General features: G+C 38.3%; 1 protein-coding gene across 1 annotated transcript in view; it reads right to left on the minus strand.

Moving 5' to 3' along the window:
* The window catches only part of tenm4 (teneurin transmembrane protein 4), a 1,444,950-nt gene that overhangs the window by 342,322 nt on the left and 1,080,563 nt on the right, over positions 1 to 22,065 (minus strand). Inside the window, 1 exon segment of the mRNA XM_052026216.1 lies at positions 6,301 to 6,576. Within this exon segment, the coding sequence (XP_051882176.1) occupies positions 6,301 to 6,526 (226 nt within the window). The 5' untranslated portion in view covers positions 6,527 to 6,576.

The raw sequence follows: 22,065 nt of genomic DNA on the forward strand, positions 1-22,065 counted from the left end.
CTGCCTTCAAATTCAATCTTCCAAAGTGTATCACTTCGTAGAAGTGTACCGCGGAAGAGGGGATAGTACAGTTCAGAATGAACTTCCCAGGGAAGTAATCTGGGCATTACAATGGACTTTGTTGCACTACAATGGACTTTGTTTTTTTACTCTTTTGTTGTTCTAAATGTGTTCTTTGTTGCATAATTTATGTTTAATTTATGTTTATATTGTGAACACTGTGTGTCTAATGCTATGTGCTTGTGTTGCTGCTGCAAGTAAGCTTTTCATTGCACCTGTGCATACATGTACTTGTGCATATGACAATAAACTCGACTTTTGACTTTGAACATCAGCAATTTTATGGAATTGGAGAGCATTTGGTAACAAAACAAATGAAGGCACTTCATCACAACTCCATATTGATCAAATTAGTTATTGAATAGTAAATTTGAGACAGCTCCAACCATGTCCCAGTGATAGGCTCATGCTTAAAGTGAGAAGTTTTATGCAACAGTGTTAAAGCATTATACGAATGATGAAGTTTTTGATAAAAGGAGCAAGGCCATTCTTTCACCAATACCTCCTGAGATACAATTCAACACAACAGTGATGGAAATATCTAAATAATGTGTGACAGGGATATGTAACAATAGATAACCTGTCAATAAACTAACAGAGTAAAAGATATAGATTTATTAAATCATCCACGTTTCGCAGTGCAAAATGCTGCACATTGTACTCAGACTGTGAAAATTTGGTTCTATCGAAGTCAATGGAGTTGCATCACTGAAACATTGTACAATGAGCATCCAATACAAACAAGCTGTAATTTACTTAATGATCATATTTTAAAATTTCCAGATGAAATCCAAAAACATTAGGCCAGATTTCAGTGAAACATACTCCGTTAGTTAAATTTACTATTACGTAGGTAGGATTTAAGACCTTTGCCCATCAAAGCTGCAGAAAATCTGAACTAGCAGGGCAAAAGCATCTGGGACCTGACTGGAGAAATGGGATAAGCAATTCACATCATTAACAAATTAGAATGAAGGATTAAAAACATTAATAGAGAACATATGCTAATTAAAAGGGATGAATCAGATTCAACAAAAAAAAGTGCGAGGAAATATTACTAGATTGAGAGAGAAAATAAGAAACAGAAATTAGAAGTTTTGAACAACAGATTATGATTTGAAGGCATGAGTTTACATGTTTAGAATGGTTTCTTTTGTGGCATGAGATTTAAATTAACAGTTAGCATGCAAGTGAAGGTGTACCAATGAAGTGTATCAAGAGTACTAGTGGCACAGTGGCGCAGTGAGTCGATCTGCTGCCTCACAGCACCAGAGATCCGGGTTCAATCCTGACCTTGGGTGCTGTCTGTGTGGAGATTGCACGTTCTCCCTGTGACCATGTGTGTTTCCTCCAAGTGCTCTGGTTTCCTCCCACATTCTAAAAGATGTGTGGGTTGGTAGGTTAATTGTCTATAAATTGTCTCTAGTGTGTAGGTGAGTGGCAGAATCTGGGGGTGGTTGATGAGAATGTGGGGAGAATAAAAAAGGGATGAATGTAGCATTAGTGTATGTGGGTGGTTGATGGTTGACATGGATTCAGGTCAAAACACCTGTTTCTGTGCTGTATGACTCAATGACTCTAATCAAGATCAAAGATGAGTTTATTGTCATATGCACAAGTACGTATGTACACAGATGCAATGAAAAACATACTTGCAGTGGCATCACAGGCACATAGCATCAGATGTTAATGTTATTTAATGTATGTGTTAACATGCAATCAATGTGGAAATGCAGAAGATATCAGAAAACTACTGAAGGGTAGGATGCCATTTTCATGAGGCTAATCACAGAGCAGTGAGGATAGGCCAGCAATGTGACAATTCAGTTCACAGGGTCTCTCTTCCCTTTGGCTGATTTTCATATTAATATCACTGCATATCACCCAAACAATGACTTTTTTCCCCAGCAAAATCCAGTTGAATGTGACCGTGAAAGTTTTAATAGCCACCTGCTGTCTCCAATCTGTTAGCTGCTTCTGAGCTGACCTCCGCACACCACCTCATATGTAATATGAAATGATATCATATCCACTTCTGACACCAGTAAAACAATTCTTAAACAAAATATGGATGCCAATCTTGAATCAGTTTAATTTTGTTCAGTTTATTGTAATCCAACTGTCCAAATAGCTGCAGACCTTGTAATCTATACAAATATCAAAAGGAATAATTTAATCTTTTTGAACAGAGATAAAAGCATATTTGTTAAAGAAAGGAATGAAAATAAATCTTTCAGTCTTTATCACATTCTTCATCTTCCTGTCTCCTACATTCACTGTGACAGATATGGTCCCTCCGGATAAAATGAATACAAGCTGCTACAAACAAAGTCTTCTCCAAGTTTGATACTGAATATAAACCATGAAGATACACAGCTGGTTAATACAAGCCACCAAATATTTATTTTCTGCAAAGGCTCCAGAATAAACAACTAATAATCAATGATTTTTCCGAGGTTCCAGCAGTTCTACTGTCCTTTTTATCCAACAGTTCAGGGTAATTGTGGTGATATGCTGTAGCATCAAAATTCATTTTTAGCATGTTATGTGAGCATTAGCAGTCATAAACCTCAACTTTAGCAGTTGCCTTTGGGAAGTATTCTCATAAATTATGAAGAAAAAATACTGCCACAAACAACTGAAAATCAAACTTCTTTACAATAAATGTTGTGAGATAAATTGATTTCATACCCTGAGTCCTATGTGCCCTTTTAAAAAGGGCATAACTCAACAGGAGGAACCAATAAATCGTTAGGATTTTTTCCATCTTCTTTTGATGGAACAAACTGGTCATTGTTGTCACTGAGATTATTTTAATTGCATTTTTTTTCTGCAAAAAATTAAATCTGCATTGATCTAGTAAAACATAAGTGCTGAAAAACTGAAAATAGTGAGAGTATTTCTGGTCAGCATAAATATATAGCTCTATGGTTCAGTCTGAACTCCTTAGAAATTACTAGCCTGCTGGAAAGTTGCAAAAATTCTCTTCATTTGAAATTCTGTGGCTTTCTCGCTGTTTAAACTGAATTTTGGGGATTTTCGGTAAGGGGCACAGAATACAAAATAATTGATAATGAATTTGTTTTAAACATTCTCTCAACACTAGTTAAGGGTACAATGTACGGTTTAGTGTATTTTATTATTAAGATGATAAACAGCCATGGAGAACATACAACACACATTGATCGGGTCTATGAAGGGAATAATAACCTTGGAACCTTGTCTAATCTGACCTAAAAAACCTTAACACTACCTCAGACTATATTTCTTTTTCTCTCTCTCAACTTACATGATAAAATAAACAAGATAAACATATGACATCAGGGCAAGTTTTCCATAATTTATGTTAATTTATGTTCGTAACATATTGTGCTGCTACTGCAAAAAGCTAATTTTCATGGTTTTTATACCCTGGGTATGTGTGTCCATGGCAATGGACTTGAAACTTGAACTTCACCAAATGTCAACCTTGACAGGAAATATTGATAAGCTGTTCCCCACCATTGAAGTAAACAGGTTCAGTGATGCCAGCTGTCCTCATGCATTCCTGAAAGCCCAGTGCTTTTTTTAATTGTAGGTAAAACTTTTCAGTAAAACTTTCTGAATATTATCTTGAACCCAAATTTTTTTTCCACTGGTCACTGATTATTTTCTAGTAACTCCTAATAAGGTGCAATATGTTGCAAGTCATATCTAATGAAATGACAGCAGAATAAGCACAAGGAGCTGAATGACCTTCTTCAGTTTTTAAACCCACTGATGACCTGATGACTTAAAATCTTGATCAATTCGTTGCATAAAATTTTACAAGCATTGTTATCTTCTTTTTAGGGATTGGCAAAGTCAAGTTGAGTCTACAATCTTTTATGTCAATCCAATGTACTTTCTGTGGGAAGAATCCAAGGATTCCCAAGAATCCCAGAAGTTCACATGCTGACACAGGACAGTTTTTCAAGACAGTTATGATTCAAATATAGGTTTTTGGGGGTTGGGGGGGGGTTAAAATTTATATGCATAGTTCTGATGTTTGGATGTCTCAGCGATTTGCTTTGTTAGTTAATTGTTCAAGTTTCATTAAATTCTGCTTAAATCTCATTTAGTGCCTTTTATAAAAGTCCAAACAGATGTCAAATTATTAATATTTTGGAACTTAAATCTGTGCAAATAAAAGTGTGGCGAACATGTTTTAGGATCCAGTTTGTTTAAAATTAAATACAAGTTTGCAGCAATGAAGTGGTTTTATTATTTGATAATAGTCTGTTACTCGCCTCCATAAAAATGAGATATTGAAGTAACTTTCCTTCTCAATGTAATCACTCCATGGAAAGTCAAAATAAAACATTTACTGTCATACATGCAAAACATAACATGTAATAAACTTGAAATTTGTGTTACTCCTTCTTGCTATCATCCATCATGTTTCCTGTAGCCTTGATTCCATCAGCCTTGCTCATGATAAATCTGCTAATCTGAAACTTTGACATCCTGTTTCTATGTTTCTTACCCCACATATGATCTGTTAGGTGAACACAAGGCCAGGATCAGGCCTTTCGGCTCCACAAACCTGCCATTCAATAAGGTCATACCTGGTCTGTACCCTAATGTGTTGGCTCCCTATCCCTTTACAGCCTGAGACAGCAAATGATTTTCAACTTCTGCCTTAATATTAATAATTGATCTCATATCCATTGGTTCTTGTGGGACTGTGCTCCACATTCCTCTGATTATATAAGTGAAGAAAGTTTCCTTCTGATGACCTGTCTTTGAAGTCCTGTTTACTAAACTCCCCCACAAATGGAAATATTTCCTATATATCCATTAACTTCCTGTCAATATTGTTAAATATTCAATGAAATTATGCTTCAACTTTCGATATACCAGATGCAATTGCAATTTATATTCAAGTGAATTGGTATTGCATTCCCTTCAAATAGCAATGAATATATCTTTCCTAAAGAGTTACCCAAAACTGTAGGTGGTACTCCAAGTATTGTTTAAGCAAAGCTTTGAATTGATGTTTCTTTCAAATCCCTACCTAATAATGCTAATATTGCTTCAGTAAATATTTCTATTTTGTCCTGAATTACCTCAATTGTATGAGCTGTGTACACGATGCATCACTCTCCTTGGAATTCCACCATTGCCAGCTTTTTAAACCATAAAAATATACTCTGATCTATTCAGTTTGATCCAAAATGGATGATCTCATACTTGCCTGTCTTGAAATCCATCTGTGACAGATTTACCCACTCACTTAATCCATCAATGTCTCTTTGCAATTTTATGCTCCAATCTACACTACTTACTATGCCACCAATCTTTATGTCAAAGGCAAACTTGGATATATGGTCCTTTATCACATAGCCATTTATAAATATTTTCAGTTGACCTGCATCTGTTTTTAAAGGTCCCACATTACCTGTGACTGTACTTTTTCTTATTAATCTATATTAATCTTGATATCTCTCTTCTTTTTCCTGCTCTTGGTCATTACCATTTTACAGTCATACCTCTTTTACACTGCTGCAACACACATTAATTCACTTGAGTTAGTATTAACTCAATGATTGATCTCTTCCTGTTATGTCACCAACCTACCCATGGTCCACCTTAACAAACCTAAACTTCATTATGTATCCTGTCTTGCACACTCGTCATTCCCATGTTTGACAAGCCCTACTTGCTCCTCACACAGTATTGCTTTCAAATCTTTCCAAATCATCACACATAAGAGAGGTGGCTGCTCCAACCTAGCTTTGCTCCTGTTTACATTCACTCTCCTCCATTACTGGAGATGGATCTTGCAGTCAACCTGACTCTATCCTCTGGTATTCTTTTCAAATAAATTCTCCTCCTTCACTTTAAACATCTTTTTTGGTATATCCTGCACATTTTTAATCCTTTGCCCTGCTTGGAACTACCTGTACTTCACCTCCTTTGTAATTCAGTCAGCAGGTTTATTTTGTGTCAGGGATTGCAGTCAAAATACTAGTTCCTATAACGGATATATGATGATGCACATGTAAGAGATTTTCTGACTGAGGTGTGTCTGCTGTGTTATTTCCAACTAAGAATCACACTGAGTTATGTATCGGGAATATCTCTTTCCGGTTCAAGTTATAACATATTTTCTACAGTGTCTTGGTTCTTGTGATTGTATTGTTCCTCTTAACTGGTTGGTTTCATTCTTTACACTTGCACTTTGCAGTAAACACAAATTTTTAATGAAAATTAAAGTACCTGGTCTGCAATATTCATCTGATTCCTGATGAATGACTTCTTTGACACGACTACTGTAGGCCAACCTTGGGTCTTGATCGTAGGCTTTGAGTGTTTCACTGGAACTGTAGGACTTGTGAGGCATTTTGATGTCTTCGCTTTCTACTGAAGAACTGGTGTATCGCCGCTCTTTTTCACGTCTGCTTTTAGTTAAAGACCGGTAAGGTTTCCGTTCTTTTATATCCATGGTTTGTTTGAGTGACTTCTCAACATCAATAATTAGCTGTGAGGGATATTCTGCAAGGAAGATCAAAATATATGAGCTAAGCAGACAGTTCTAAGACCCACGTGGATGTTCATTCAGGTTATTATTAAAGAAAATATGTCAAGCTTAGGTCCTTTCCTCTTTATGAATCGGGTTTAGTGTTTACATCCCATTGTTACAGATACATTTTTAGCTGGAAAGCTCTCCAGTGGAGCCTTGGAAAGATATTTCATCAAACTGCAGAAGTGCCGGATGTGCCTACTTTTATGTTAGGTGTGGGGATTCTCATGGAGTACACTGAAGCTTTTTATTGATTGTGCACAGTGAGCTTTCTGCAGTCCAATACAGAGCAAGCAGTTTTTATATCTCTTTTCTGTTTTTGCTGGAGACTGCTTGACAGAGGCAAACTAATTCAGAATCAATCTACAAACAGACCAGTAGCATGACAGCGATCATATGGGCTTCCCCACTTATGTAGACATAGTGCTGTTTCTTCATTTCTAGGTGGATGAAATGATTTACTGGTGATCTTGGCAAGGAACTCATGAATATTATTGTTATGGTACCAGCCAATTGATTTATACTGACATGGGTAATCCTTAAGGCCCTGCAGAAGCACATATTAATATGCATTCTCACAATATAAATGAACTACATCCATGTCTGCTGAATGGTAAGTGTGTGGCCAAGACGGGTAGCAGCATTTAAGGTGCAATCTCAAAATGCTTGTCCATTCAGAACTTGATTAAAAAAGTGGACTAATGCCGAGTTTGAGGGTAACTCACTATATGTAACAGAGTTTCAGCAGCAGAATGCCATGAAGGCAGAAAACTCTTCAATATTAATATAATATTTGGGGAAAGAGATGTGTTTCTTTCAACAATAGTCTTCCTTCAAGTGACTTCGTTATCATACCAGGTTAAATGCTCAAGTTGTGATATTAACTGACACAACTGGAACCTATGCTTAAATATAGCCCATAATTTTAATGCAAATCCCACCCTATTGATTAATGGCTTCACTGAGTTTTAGCAGTCACAATACAATTTTTAGTTTACACCAAATTATGACATCCACAATGCTGAAATAGAGATAATAGGTGACAATTTCATCATATTTGAAAGTTGTAGATAGCTGAACTTAAAAATGAAAACAATAAGTAGCCACCTACAGATAGTGATTTAAAATAAAAGAGAATCTTAACCGATCAAATTGATGCAATTATCTTTCCAACCATCATTTTGGATTAACCATTGGTTGTGCATTTACTATAGCCAGTAAAGGTTTATAATATTCCATAGACATAAAAATCTATGAAATCTATACAAAGTTGACCAAACTTTGGACACGCATTATATTTTGGAGACACAAGAGATTGCAGATGCTGGAATCTGGAGCAAAAAAATGAGCTGCTGGAGGAAATCAATGGGTCAGGCAGCATCTATGGAAGGAACTGGACAGCTGATGTTTCGGGCTGAGATTATCTAGATGAAGGGTCTTGACCTGAATGTTGACTGTCTATTTCGCTCTACAGATGGTGCCTAACCCACTGAGTTCCTCCAGCAGTTCATTTTTTGTTACTGATATTTTTGTTCTATTTTGAAAGGCATTCATTATTATTTTTGTTGGGGAAATCTATTTATTTGAAAAGCCCAAGTCACTTGCTTGCAATTTCCCTGATCCCATATTATCTGTTGGAGAGACTCAAGCTACCAGGCTGCAGAACATACAGCCCCAAAATTAATACTGGCACCCAGCTGGATGGAGTAGTGTTACTCAGAACCTTCCTCAAACATGGTAATTTGTTAACTTGTCATCCAATTTAACTGAATTTTTAAAGAATAAAACACCGACTCTTCAAGGATCAGATAATTGCTTGGCCTGGTCCCCACCATTAGGATTTGCATGTACCACTGGACTCCCACTCACTTGGCATACAAATGTCAAACAATATCAGGTTCCAAATTAGTTTCAGAAGCACAAACTCTGTCATCAGAGTATTTCTTAATTAAATTTCACGAGCTCTCACATATCTCATCACTCATTTGCATTGTAAAGACTGGAAAGAAGTTCTACTCCTTACAAGGCACCAAGGATACTCCTGAAAACAATAAAGATCTATTGGAATTGTGCCTTTACTGCACAACCAGAAAAAATATGGGTATGGAACGGGACTAGTATCAAGGAAAATTTCCTTCTATATCCTGATCACTCATTCTCAGACGCCATTTCTTCTTAAAAGGCTGTGGTCAATTTTCTTCAGCAACAACCCTGCCAGAACTTGCGCACGTGTGTGTGTGCGTATATATGCATGCCATGAGTGTATGCATGTGCAGTGTGTGGGGTGCACACACAAGTGTGGTGTATGTGATTGTGTGTGGTGTTCGTGGCCAGGAGGGGGGAAAGGATGTAATTACCAGAAAATGAACTAGAAATGGCCTAGAAATTCATATACATGGGACTGGAGAGAGAAAAGATAGGACCAAGTGTATGAAAATCATTTTTTCCCAACTAAATATAACTGCATTGATTTCTGGATCAAATTATGCCATACTGGAAATTGAATTGAACACATTTGTTCACAAACCAAGTGATACTGCACTGCGAGCACAAGGAGTGTTCAGGACCACTTTCAACTACAAGGAGAGCATTTGACGTACAGTGATAATAGAATAAATACTCCATCAGGTTGTGGTACACGCAATGAAATTCCACATAGATTTATTTATCTGCACGATGGTATGAGCAATACAGCTGATTTTTAAAAGTTTTATCCATTCGTTTTCATTGTTGCATATTTGCCTCTCTTTGAAATGTCATCCATTTGTTATCATGCTTCCTCCTTCCATAAGCTGGGTCACTTTTATTAATCCTAACAGCAGGAAAGTATATTTGCAAAATGGGCAGCACATGATACATAATGTACCTTAGTCAGGATTTTGCTCTCAATTACTTTTCTCAGGTTCAGCATTTTAGATCGAAGTAAGCTCTCACAACCAGTGGTCTAGAATGTGCCTTTCCAACCCAATAACCTGGTAGTTCGCAGAGAACAGCTTTATTACTAGTTATGTAACCTATCCCTGCATAAACCTCCTCGACTTTGAAAGGCACAATGATAAATACTCCACTAGTGTGGCTGATGATACAAGCCATGACTGATTAACTTGCCACACCTCTCTTTGAAGGTGTAATTTGAGAGATATATTACAAATCTTCCCATGGTTCTTCCAAAGGTAAAAAGGCTGAAGTAAGGGACCCTGTGAATTCTGAAACTTCACAACACTGTGTTAAGAACTCCATCTGTTCCATTGCAGTTCCTGGTTCTTTGGGCAATATAAATATCAAGTGTAAAGGAATCTGATGCTTAACTCACATCTGAGGAGGAACTTTTGGACCTTACATGGAGAGAACTGAGTTTCTGACATCACTACAGTCAGCTAATTTCTTCAATTACTTTTTTTAACAAATCACAAAGTCTGTCAAATTTATCAATGAAGGACTCCAAAGAAAAGGTGACCAGGGTAACATAGAAAAACATGCAGTCAATGACACCAAAGCACCAAGGCAATAACTAGTGTGCTTGTCACTGGAGTTGTGAATGAACTCAACAGGACATTCAGCTAAAGTCCTTACTGTTTTTTTAAAGATCGAGCGACTATAAGTTAGGCCCGTCTGTTGAACCAAAGGAGGAAGAACACAGATTGCTGACAAACAGATTGCTGATAATTTGATTAGATTGGACAATTCAGAAAGTAAACCAAAAGAGGGAATGTATGAGATGGCTTCTTCTCAAAGTGTTCACATATTATTCTACTCCAATCAAGTCCGTCATCGTATTGAGTTTCAGAGAGCAGAGCATCAACTCATCTGATGCTAATAATCATAAGAAAAAATTCAGATTAGACAGATTCTTCGTCAATTTGATGCCAGCATTGCCAAATTGGTGACCTATGCTCCAAATAAAATCCCACTCCTAACCTTATAGAGCATAACGTGCATTTAGACACAAGAAGGCAAATACATTAAATAAACTTTTTGGTGCAATTCTTCACCATGAAAGACAATGCAAATATCCCAAAGATAGCAGATGGGCTAATTTCAAATAACATGGAAGAACTTACAAATATCCCAATCACAAAAGACAAAATATTAGAAAAACTCACAGGATTAAAGGCAGCCAATTTCTCAGGATCTGATAGCCTGTACTCAAGGGTTTTAAAGGAAGTGGCTGCAGAGACAGTGGACCCATTGGCTGTAATTTTTCAAAATCCACTAAATTTGAGGAGGTATGAGAAGATATGTAAACAGCAAATGAGACTCCCTTGTTCAAGAAGGGAGGAAGATAACAGGTGGGGAATTTTTGGCCAGTGAGTTGAACATCTATGGCTGATACGATGCTAGATTCATCAACTAAAGACGAAAGAACCAATTATTTAAGAAAGCTTATTTGCTTAAGTTCTTTGAAGATGTAATAGGGAGAGTCGATAGAAGGGAACCAGCAGAAGTAGTGCATTTAGATTTCCAAAAGGCATTTGGCAAAGTTCTGCATAAGAGGTGCATAAATTAAGAGCTCATGGCATTGGAGGAAGTGTGTTAGCATGGAGTGAAAATTGGCCATTACCTTGAAAACAGAGATTTGGAATAAATGGATCTTTTTCAGGTTTGAAGGATGTAACCAGGGATCAGTTCTGGGGCCTAATTACTTACTATATATATCAATGACCTGGAGGAGGGGGCAAAATGTAAGATATCCAAGTTTGTCAGTGACATGAAAATAGGCAGAAGGGCATGTTGTAATGAAGATATTGTCACCCTGCAGTCGGATTTCAATAGACTGAGTAATTGGGCAAAGAATGTAGCAAATGGAGTTTAATGTGGGAAAGTGTGACATCATGCACTTTGGTAGGAGGAATCAAAAGGTGGATAATTATCTAAATGGAAAGAAATCGCATAAGTGAACTACAAAGGGATCAAAGTGCTCTACTGCATAAATCACAAAGAGTTATCAGACAGGACCAAAAAGTCAGCAAGAAGGCAAACAACATTTTAGTTTTCATTTCAAAATGTTTGGAGTTTAAGAAATAGAGGCTTTTTTGCAATTGTAAAGGGCGTTAGTGGTGACACACCCAGAGTACTGCACACCGTTTTGGTCCCCTAACCTAAAAAGGATATAGTAATATTGGAGGCCGTTCAAAGGAGGTTCATCAGGTCACTCCTGGGATGAGAGGGTTGGCCTATCAAGAGAGAGGTAAAACAGTTTGGGTCTGTATTCTTTGGACTTTAGATGAATGAAGAGTTGCCTTCATTCTTCCGAGGGGTTTGACAAGATAGATGTTAGATATTTTCACTGCTGGGTGACCCTTGAAAAAGTGGACATAGTTACAAGATAAGGTGCTACTTGTTTAAAAGGGAATAGAGTAGAAATTTCTTCTCACAGAGGGTGGTGAATCTCTGGAATTCTTTGCCCCACAGGGTTGTGGAGGCTGGATCATTCTGAGGTGGAGGAAGATAAATTTTTTGAAAGATCAGGTAATTGAGTCCATGGGAATCTGGCGAAGAAGAGGTGTTGAGGCCTCAGGTAGATCAGAAATGATCATACTGAATGGTGGGGCAGGCTTGAGGAGCCAGATAGTCCACTCCTTCTCCTATTTTCTTGTGTTCTTGTGTGCTTATCCCCTTTCCCCATCAGGAACTTAATTTGCAGGATAGTTGGTGATTAGGATGAAGAGGGGAGAAGGACTCTGAGTAGGAGGCCATGTTTACCCAGACTCTTTAAGGGGAATTCTCCTGTATGAATTTCAGCAAGGAAGTGTGTGTGGTTAACTTATGTGTCAGGAAGGAGGTCTTCACTAAAATCCACCATTTACAAAAGCCATAACTCCAATTCCATGGAGGAATGAGGGCTGTTTGGAAACGACTGTCAGAGCCGTGAATCTTTATGCATTGTGCTCCTGGAATGGTAAATATTCGCAAAATCATGCAGCCAACCACTGCAGCAGGTGAACAGTGTATGAGGCTTTGAGGACTGCAGGTTTCTCCATGGTTCGGGGTGACATTGACTGCACCCTATAGCAATTTGGAGATGCATCTCAACACTCCTTCAATGTCCCGCTGGCATTTAACGACAGACAGTGCGTCACGCAAGTCAATTTGATAGCTGTTATTTTGGTAGCAGTCACACTATCTTCATTCTCTTACTATGCCAGCTGCACTTGCATCATCATGACAAACCAAAGATCAACCACAAGGTGACAAGGGCTACCTGGTGGCAAAATGACTGTTGACCCTGCTGTCTTTTACACTGAGATTGAAATGATGTGGCCACAACTATCCACTACCTCTTATCTGCTACTGCCTCCAGTTATGTGACAGCACTTCTTGCGAAGTAATGCGTCAGCATATCAGTGATTGTCATGCAGTGATTTTGGATGATTGGAATTGTGCCTGAGTGTCATGCAATCAGTGATGGTTGAATAGCTGGCAGTGTGCAGAAGATGTAAAATGTGGATATAAATCTTGTTGCAGTGCTAAACGTCTGAGCACATGGTGAAGCATATGAATACTCATTTCAAGTTCTGATAGATATAGAACTTGGTAGGTAAGCCTCAACAAACCTAGATTCATACTTAACAAAGGCAGGCACGGTGGTTAGCGTAACGTTATTACAGTGCCAGCGACCCGGGTTCAATTCTGGCCACTGTCTGCAAGGAGTTTGTACATTCTTCCCTGTGTGTCTGTGTAGGTTTCCTCCAGATGCTCCAGTTTCCTCCCGCATTCCAAAGACGTAAGGGTTAGGAAGTTGTGGGCATGCTATGTTGGCACCGGAAGCGTGGCGACACTTGCAGGCTGCTCCCAGAACACTCTACGCAAAAAGATGCATTTCACTGTGTGTTTCGATGTACATGTGACTAACAAAGATATCTTATCTTATAACAAATAAGCTCTGGTCTGCTTAATGAGCTTTAGTGAGTGAGTTATATCATCCATAGGCTTGATGCTAGAGCCCTGAAACAAACATTCAATTGCAAGCTCCACCATGGGAAGGAGATTCCAAGAAACAGAAGTAGATATTCTCAAAGTCTGCTTGGAGAAACTGGAATGATCTCAGTGACTAAGAAGAATTCCTAGCCTGTGACTGCTTAAAATCGAGAAAAGCACCTGGGAAGGCACTGAGCTCTTCAAGTCTCAATGATGGAAGCACGTGGAGGCCCTGTGTAAACAATGGAGGTACTGCACAAACTACTCACTTACCATCCCAGCCAAGCACCACATATCCCACTTGTACCTCACCAACTTTTATCAATGCACCATAGAAAGCATCCTATCTGGATGCATCACAGCTTGATACGGCAACTGATCTGCCCAGGACTGCAAGAAACTGCAGATATTTGTGGACACAGCCCAGCGTGTCACGGAAACCGGCCTCCCCTCCATGGACTCTGTCTTCACCTCTCACTTCCTTGGCGAAGCAGCCAGTGTAATCAAAGACCCCATCCACCTGGGTCATTCTCTCTTCTCTCCTCTTCCATCAGGTAGAAGATACAGGAGCCTGAGGGCATGTACCACCAGGCTCAAGGACAGTTTCTATCCCACTGTGATAAGACTATTGAACGGTTCCCTTATACAATGAGATGGACTCTGACCTCACTATCTACCTTGTTGTGACCTTGCACCTTATTGCACTGCACTTTCTCTGTAGCTGTGACACTTTACTCTGTATTCTGTTATTGTTTTTACCTGTACTTCCTCAATGCACTCTGTACTAATTCAATGTAACTGCACTGTGTAATGAATTGATCTGGTATACAAGACAAGTTTTTCACTGTACCTCGGTACAAGTGACAATAATAAACCAATACCAATAGCAAAGTCTGCAGATCCCACAGCAAATTCTTCACACCTAAGAACTCACAGAATTGGAGTGGAAGCAAGTCATCCTTGACTCAATGGTCTGTCAAAGAGAAAGGAGGTAATAAGCTTAGGGGGAGCGGGACATTGAACAATGAATGAGTTTTAGGGCTGCATTTGGTGGGATACAGTATTTGAATATACATTCACCATCCTTGACCCTGTTCGCGAAATGATTGATCATTCTGCATCCCTGTATCCAGGCCTTTGCTACTTACTGCCACAGTGATCACCTCCTGAGCATCTCAAGAGGATTTCATGGACCCTGTGGAAAGATATCTCTCCTGTTCCATCTCTCTCACTGCAGCCTGCTATCCAACAAAAGTAAATAAGAGCATAATTTCTCCAATATTCTTAAGTGTATCCCAACTTTTGTTCAATAAACAATTGCTATCACTTGCTGTTCAACAATTCACCTCCCCTTTCGGAGGTTGCCTTCAACTACTGGCCACTCATGAAATTGGTATTGGTATTGGTATATTATTGTCACTTGTACCGAGGTACAGTGAAAAGATTGTCTTACAAACCGATCGTACAGGTCAGTTCATTACACAGGAAAGTGTAGAACGATTATAGTAAAGATAATGAGTAGATCTGTAGAGAGCAGCTTGCAACGTGTCACCGCACTCCGGCGCCATCTTGAGTCGGTTGAAATCAATATAAGAATCAGGCAAATGGGCATGGGCTAATCAGGTTTTGCAATGTCTGCGACTGTTTTGAGGGGCCATTCAGATTAGCTCCTCATTTTGCTTCTTTGCAAACTAATTTTTTTTTAAGCTGACCATTCTGTACGAATCAAACAAATAGACTGATCCACTGCTTTGTTGGGTGGTTTCTGCAATTGAAAGCTACAAGTTTTTAAAGTCAACCTAATAATGCTCTTTTTGCACCAACATTTTTCGGAAACTGGATGTATCATTATTAATTGATATCCATACAGAATTTGCCATTGTTGGTTTACAACAATAGAGCACACTGGATGATCACGGGATCATTGACATCATGTAGCATCATTGGTGGCAGAGGGCTCTATTAATTTTACAAGTTAATTACGGCAAGCACTAAACAGCTCTATTGCTACCACAGCAGCAGATTTTGTGCCAGAGAATAGTTTTTTTTGATATGGCAGTGAACAACTCGTAATGACTGAAAATGATATGTGCAATCATTCCCACCTTCCGATTGTTTGATTAGTGTTCGCAACATTCACTCCACTATAAAATTAATTGATTAACAAAATATCTCTAATCCTATAGAAAACATCGATTTTCCCAGTGAAATACTAACAAATGTTCATGGTTTGAAGTGCTGACTCTCACCTTAAAACGCTGACAGCTACCATGGATGTATCTGAGGATTTCTGTCAAAACTAGACAAAACAGATTTGAGCTGAAAACTAAACCTGACCTGATTCTTCAAAGGCATTCTCTGTGACAGTTGATTTGAATCAGATACAACAAAGAGAGTAAGTCAGACCAGGTTTAAATGATATTCAGTACAAACCAACAAATCAAAACCAATTTTAGCAATGAAATCTTATTAAAAATTCAACTGCATCATCATCTCAATGATAAATTTATGTTTGGCTTAAAATTACTCATTGGGACAACAGGACAGTAATACTAATATTGGAAATATAAAATTACTTTCTTTACCCTAATAGCATAAGTGCTGCACTGCCTCAAACAAATAGCTTAACTTTTTGGCATAGAAATTTCAATAAATGTGCTAAACATTGATATGTTATGATAAAATGTACTTACAAAATCTGCGAGTCATATGTTAATTCAAAATATATGTGAATATATTCTTCATATTTCTCGTGGACAACTCTTTAACAGTACACAGGAATAGAAAGTAATTTTTCAGTGTTATCCTTTCTGCCTCCTTCTGAAGACATTGATTTATTTCTGGAGTAGGGTTCAATAAGCACCATTAACCCTCTGCTACCTTGTCCAATTGGTGATTAGTGTCGAGCTTTCACATTATATGTCAACAGATTATTTAACTGTGGAAACATTACAGGCAAGGCAGTTTCTGTCTTAACCACACAACCAAAGGGGTGAGCAATTCCTTTACATAAATCAAATATGTTTCTGTGCATTTGAAAATTGGATTAATGTGGAATAAAGTAAATATTGACCCCCTTCTGGATTACAATCAGTCTCAATGCCTAATAGAAAATTCAGCTCCTCACCTTTGAGCAGAATTTTTGTCTAATTCCCTCCTGCTGATATAAAACTGTCTCTCCAACCCTCAACCCCACCACCTCCCAAGTAATGTCAACACTGGAGACAAATTTTGTCCTTTGCACAGTGTGATTTCCAACCTCAATGTTTGATCAATGACAGTCCTTGTTTACTCACAGCACAACCAGCTTATCCTAACCACATTTTTCCTGACATTGTGTGATTTAAAGGGCGAAGAGTCACACTCCATTCTTTATTCTCACAGATTTTTTGACCTACTGCAACATCAAATATAGCCTCTCGTTTGCCTGAACTGCTTTGTCCATGGAGATCAAGTTCATGGTGAATCTCTGATTCCTTTTCAGGATCATTCTGTTGCTTCCTGCCACATTTCAATTTTCTGCATATTACTGCATTGGGGAGGTCAGCCAAACATCAGACTCAAAGAAGACTTCATCTACATTTCCTTCAGCAGACATGAGGCTGCATTGCACTCAAGCCCTTATTGTGAGCCTCCTGTCAAGTGCACAGTGACCTCTTACAACCTGCCCTTCTCCAGCTTGTCAAGGTCTCTCGCACCCTCTGGGAACATTGTTCTACCTATCTGACGTCATTACAGAATCCATTCATTAACAAGTCACACTCCCTTGTGGCTGGAAGAATGTTGCTCGTCTTGTGGTAGGTCCCTTTGAGAGATGGCTGCAGAGATTGCACAGGCAGGGGTAAATGCTGGCAGTTGTGGGAACTTGTGATAAATAGATCAATAAAGTACACCCCAGTGAGGCTGTCATAGCACTGTGTTATACAGGGATACCCGACAACACTTACCTTCAAACTACGCAGTAGAAGTTCTCAATCTTCATAAAGATCATCGGAGTAATCCACAGCACTATCTTTGAGCCACTAAAAGGCAATACAGCAGTTTCTGTCTGTGCATTTGAAACAACATCCCCAGTATCCTTCTAATTGGGGTCAGCTAACCAACATTGATCAGACATGGGAACATTTGGTCTATTTGGCTTAGCTACAATCTGAATAAATGTATATGAACACACTTCACTTGCTGATAGCTGCTCAAGCCAAAGGAGTGGATAGGCAATCTTTGCTAACATCACTTCCAACCCTTCTTTCTCTGTTCTCTGCCAGCATTTAACTAGATGACTTTCTCTCAGTTTTCTTCTCTGTATTTTTCACCACCAACCTGCCTCCTCCAGTCTGCTTGGTGTATGTTAAACTGTGATGGCCAATAGATTAGAAGATCCAAGAGGCAGTCACGGTGTATGCAGGCACAGTAGTGTAGCGGTTAGCGTAATGCTATTACAGCACCAGCGACCTAGGTTGGATTCTGGCCACTGTCTGTAAGGAGTTTGTACTTTCTCCCCGTGACTGCATGGGTTTCCTCAGGGTGCTCCAGTTTCCTCCCACATTCCAAAGACGTATGGGTTAGGAAGTTGTGGGCATGTTATGTTGTCGTTGGAAGTGTGGAGACACTTGCGGGCTGCCCCCAGAACATTCTGCACAAAAGTGCGTTTCACTGTGTGTTTCGATGTACATGTGACTAATAAAGAAATCTTATCTTAATCCTAAAATGTTCAAATTTTCTGTGAACAGCATGTTGGGGAGCACTGATTTGATACTCCAATGTGAAGTCAATATTTTATCTACAGCTTTGTGACAGAAAATACATGTACTATTGTGAAATTTGTTGATATTTCAGGGACAAGCTACACCAACTCTACTGAAGAATTACTCCAACTTCAACAAACAATAGTTTCAATCAGATTTTATGGATGACTCAGCAGTTCAGGCTTTCATTGTTGGGACCTTTGTCAAAACTTTGCTGTACAATTCAAGGCACTAGGAAAAGAAAGCTTGACAAAAAAATGTGTTGGATTGAATGAAACAAGTGATCTCTTGTGATAAAAGGTCTCTTTGTTAACTTAAATTGCCTTCTGCTAACTTTGACAGCCACAAAGCTTTTATTGATTAGTGGCTATAACCCCGCAAACAAAAGCCTCTATTATCCTCAAAATATTTTTATTTTTCAGTAAAAATTCAATTCCTTTGTAAAAGCAATCAGAAGTATATTACCATGACTGTGCCATCTCTGCATAAGCCATGTCTAATGCAGATTTTCAACAAATAAAATTGTGCTCAAGTTAATCTGCAGCAATAAACCAAGATTATTGACTTCACAGCAAAACAAAACAGATGAGAAAACATTAGCCATTGCATGACTCATCTTCACTTTGAACCGAAATTTTATTGCTGTACTTTTTAATCAGTCTTTGAGCCTTACAGCTCCTAATCTTAAAGGCAGAAATTATTTGAGCTATTTTAATCCAGAATTGATTCCTTTTGGATTTCCTGGACATCCTTCTGTTTTTGCAACCATTCGTGTCTGTCACTTTTGCTTACCTTTCTCCAACCACACAATTAAATGGAGCATTAATGAAAAGTGCATTTTTCCACCAGGGTTTGCTTTTTTTTCAGTTTGGGTTGAATTTCAATGTCATTGCTTGCTGAAATTCAATACTTTCAATTGGCTGGATCCTCATGAATTGCTATTGTCATTCTGGTATGCAAAATGAGTAATACATTATGTTAACTAATTGGATGGAACAATGAGTTTACCATCATCTTTTCAGCAAAACCAAGCATTTAGGACTTCATTTATGGGCCCTCTGGATTAATACACAACTTTCTAAACTTTAAAAAAATAATGCCAGTGAATAGTTCTTTGTAAATTTACAGCAAGGCAGCAGCAAGAGTGCAATATTTATTTATATAAGGAATATTCAGTTTTCATTGGCTGAGTAGTTCCTGCAACACATATTTACATGCTTCATGAAGGATCCCATCATCTTTTCAGATCCCAAATTTAATTAAGACGTTTCTTGTATTATTTAATGTTCATGTTCTTCCAATCTGAGGGTTCCTTGTGCCAGTAATTTTAAAAGGTAAAAATGCTTTATGGTTGCCTCTTTCCCCTTTTGTCACTGCGTGCTTCCACCAAGCCAAATTTTTCTGTAGTCGGTCACTATACTCTGTTTAAATATGTAATGAACTAGAACACAAGCAAAATGGTTTTAGAATATCCTTCCTCTTTAGGGAGTCCCTTGCAGTCAAAGATGATTTGCTTCCATTCTTGTTCTGAGGAGTGGAAGGTGCCTGGGCATAAATTCTTTTAACGTGTGTATTTAACCTGAATTGTAATGTAACAACACTACGGAGTAAAAATATTTTGTGTACAATGAATAAATGCAAGCCTCCAACAAGAACTTTCTTCAGCATCCTGGAACTTCAGATTTATCAAATTAAATTCTAAACATAATTTCAAAAGCTTCTTTTATCCAAACAATTTTCATTAAATAGCTTTGGTCAGGTCAGGTTCTTGTACTATAATTGTGTATCTTAATAAAACTTATCCATGTGATATCTGTTGTGGTTGTTCCAGTTCAATGAAAATGCTTTTCATAACAGGCCTGAAAGCTATGAAAGGAATCAGCCATTTCTTTACTGTTTGAGTTTATGTCCAATGGAATTTTTGCTGTTGCCAAAAAACTTGCAAACAACTGCCACAATGATTGGCAGGCAAATGTTTGCAAAGACATACTTCAAATGATAACTACAAACCTTTTCCTCATGAACCTCAGGAAAACAATTCTATATTAGTCTTGAATTCCAACAGTTAAACAGCTAATGCAATCCTGCTTGGTATTACTGTAATGATGCCAAGTACTGTTATCCTGGAACCAGATTAAAGAAATATTTATATGTGAAATACAATCTCAATAATGGTTAAGCACGATTTTTATGATGATCTCTCTTCTGTGCCAAAGGTGCTAGTGTTAGAACAAAGAATACAAGAGTTCATTTTGAGCAAACAGATGGGTTGAAGTCTGTAAATATGTGTACATGCAGTTTTGGTCCAAACTTACAACTAATTCCAAGCAGAATAAAAATAACAGTAAGTAACAGTGGGACACACTTACATTGTTGTTAAAAGTTTAGTCTCATTAACATTTTCTGCGTATGAATTATATCATATGAATACTGTATTAACAAAATAAACCTGATTAGCAACCTTACAGATTTACTGAAATTGTCCTGAGCTTCTTAGATACATTAATAATGAGATCACCTCCCAATGAATGTCATCACAACATGACTGCCCCTGCACACTTTGATGATCAAGAAAAAGACGAGTGAATTAGGATCTGCAGAACACAAATAACTTTCTAATTTCAGGTGATAATTGAAAGTTGCAATATCATTACCAGACTCTTACCTGATGATATGTAAGTATTAATATGTGCAAATTCACCAAGTGAATCCGCATTCATGAAACTTAGCGTGGCTGACGCAAACAAAAGTAACCAGCATGCCAGTCGGATCTCAAGTGTTCCACTGAAACAGATTTATTGTTCTTATTAAAAATAGACTCAAGGGTACAATGAAGATATTAAATAAAATTGAGTCCTGAGGTCGAGAAGACAAATAATTTCTTTCTGCTGTGCAGTGCAATTTCAGATCTTGAAGATTTGCAAGAAGTATGAATTTGGCAAATAGTAAAGTGACATTTAATACTCTTAACTTAGTAATCATTTCTTTAAGTGCCATTCACCATGATTTGAACCCAATGGGAATCCATCTGTTCTATTATTCAAATGACTGTTGGTCTGTTAGGAAATGCTAATGTTTGAAACCCAAGAAAATAACGAGGACAATGAATTCGAATTGAATTTCGACTTTTCTTGCCATCCATTTGCCATATAACTGCTTTTTAACCATAGAACCATAAAGCACAAAACAGGCCCTTTGGCCCACCATGTTGTGCCGTCCATCAAACCACCCTTACACTATCTAACCATTTCCTCCCCCATATCCCTCTATCTCACATTCCTCCATGTGCCTATCCAACAAACTCTTGAACCTGTCCAATGTATCTGCCTCCACCACCACCCCAGGCAGTGCATTCCATACACCAACCACTCGGTGAAAAACCTCCCCCTGACATCTCCCCTGAACCTCCCACCCATAACCTTAAAGCCATGCCCCCTCGTCTTGAGCATTGGTGCCCTGGGAAGGAGGCGCTGGCTGTCTACTCTATCTATTCCTCTCAATATTTTATATACCTCTATCATGTCTCCGCTCATCCTCCTCCTTTCCAGTGAATAAAGCCCTAGCACCTTAAGCCTCTCCTCATATTCCATACACTCTAATCCAGGCAGCATCCTGGTAAATCTCCTCTGCACCCTCTCCAACGCCTCCACATCCTTCCTATAATGCGGCGACCAAAACTGAACACAGTACTCTAAGTGTGATCTAACTAGAGTTTGGTAAAGCTGCATCATCACTTCGTGGCTCTTAAACTCAATCCCACGATTTATGAAAGCTAACATCCCATAGGCCTTCTTAACT

This window comes from Pristis pectinata, chromosome 11, assembly GCF_009764475.1.
Source record: "Pristis pectinata isolate sPriPec2 chromosome 11, sPriPec2.1.pri, whole genome shotgun sequence".
Lineage (NCBI taxonomy): Eukaryota > Metazoa > Chordata > Chondrichthyes > Rhinopristiformes > Pristidae > Pristis > Pristis pectinata.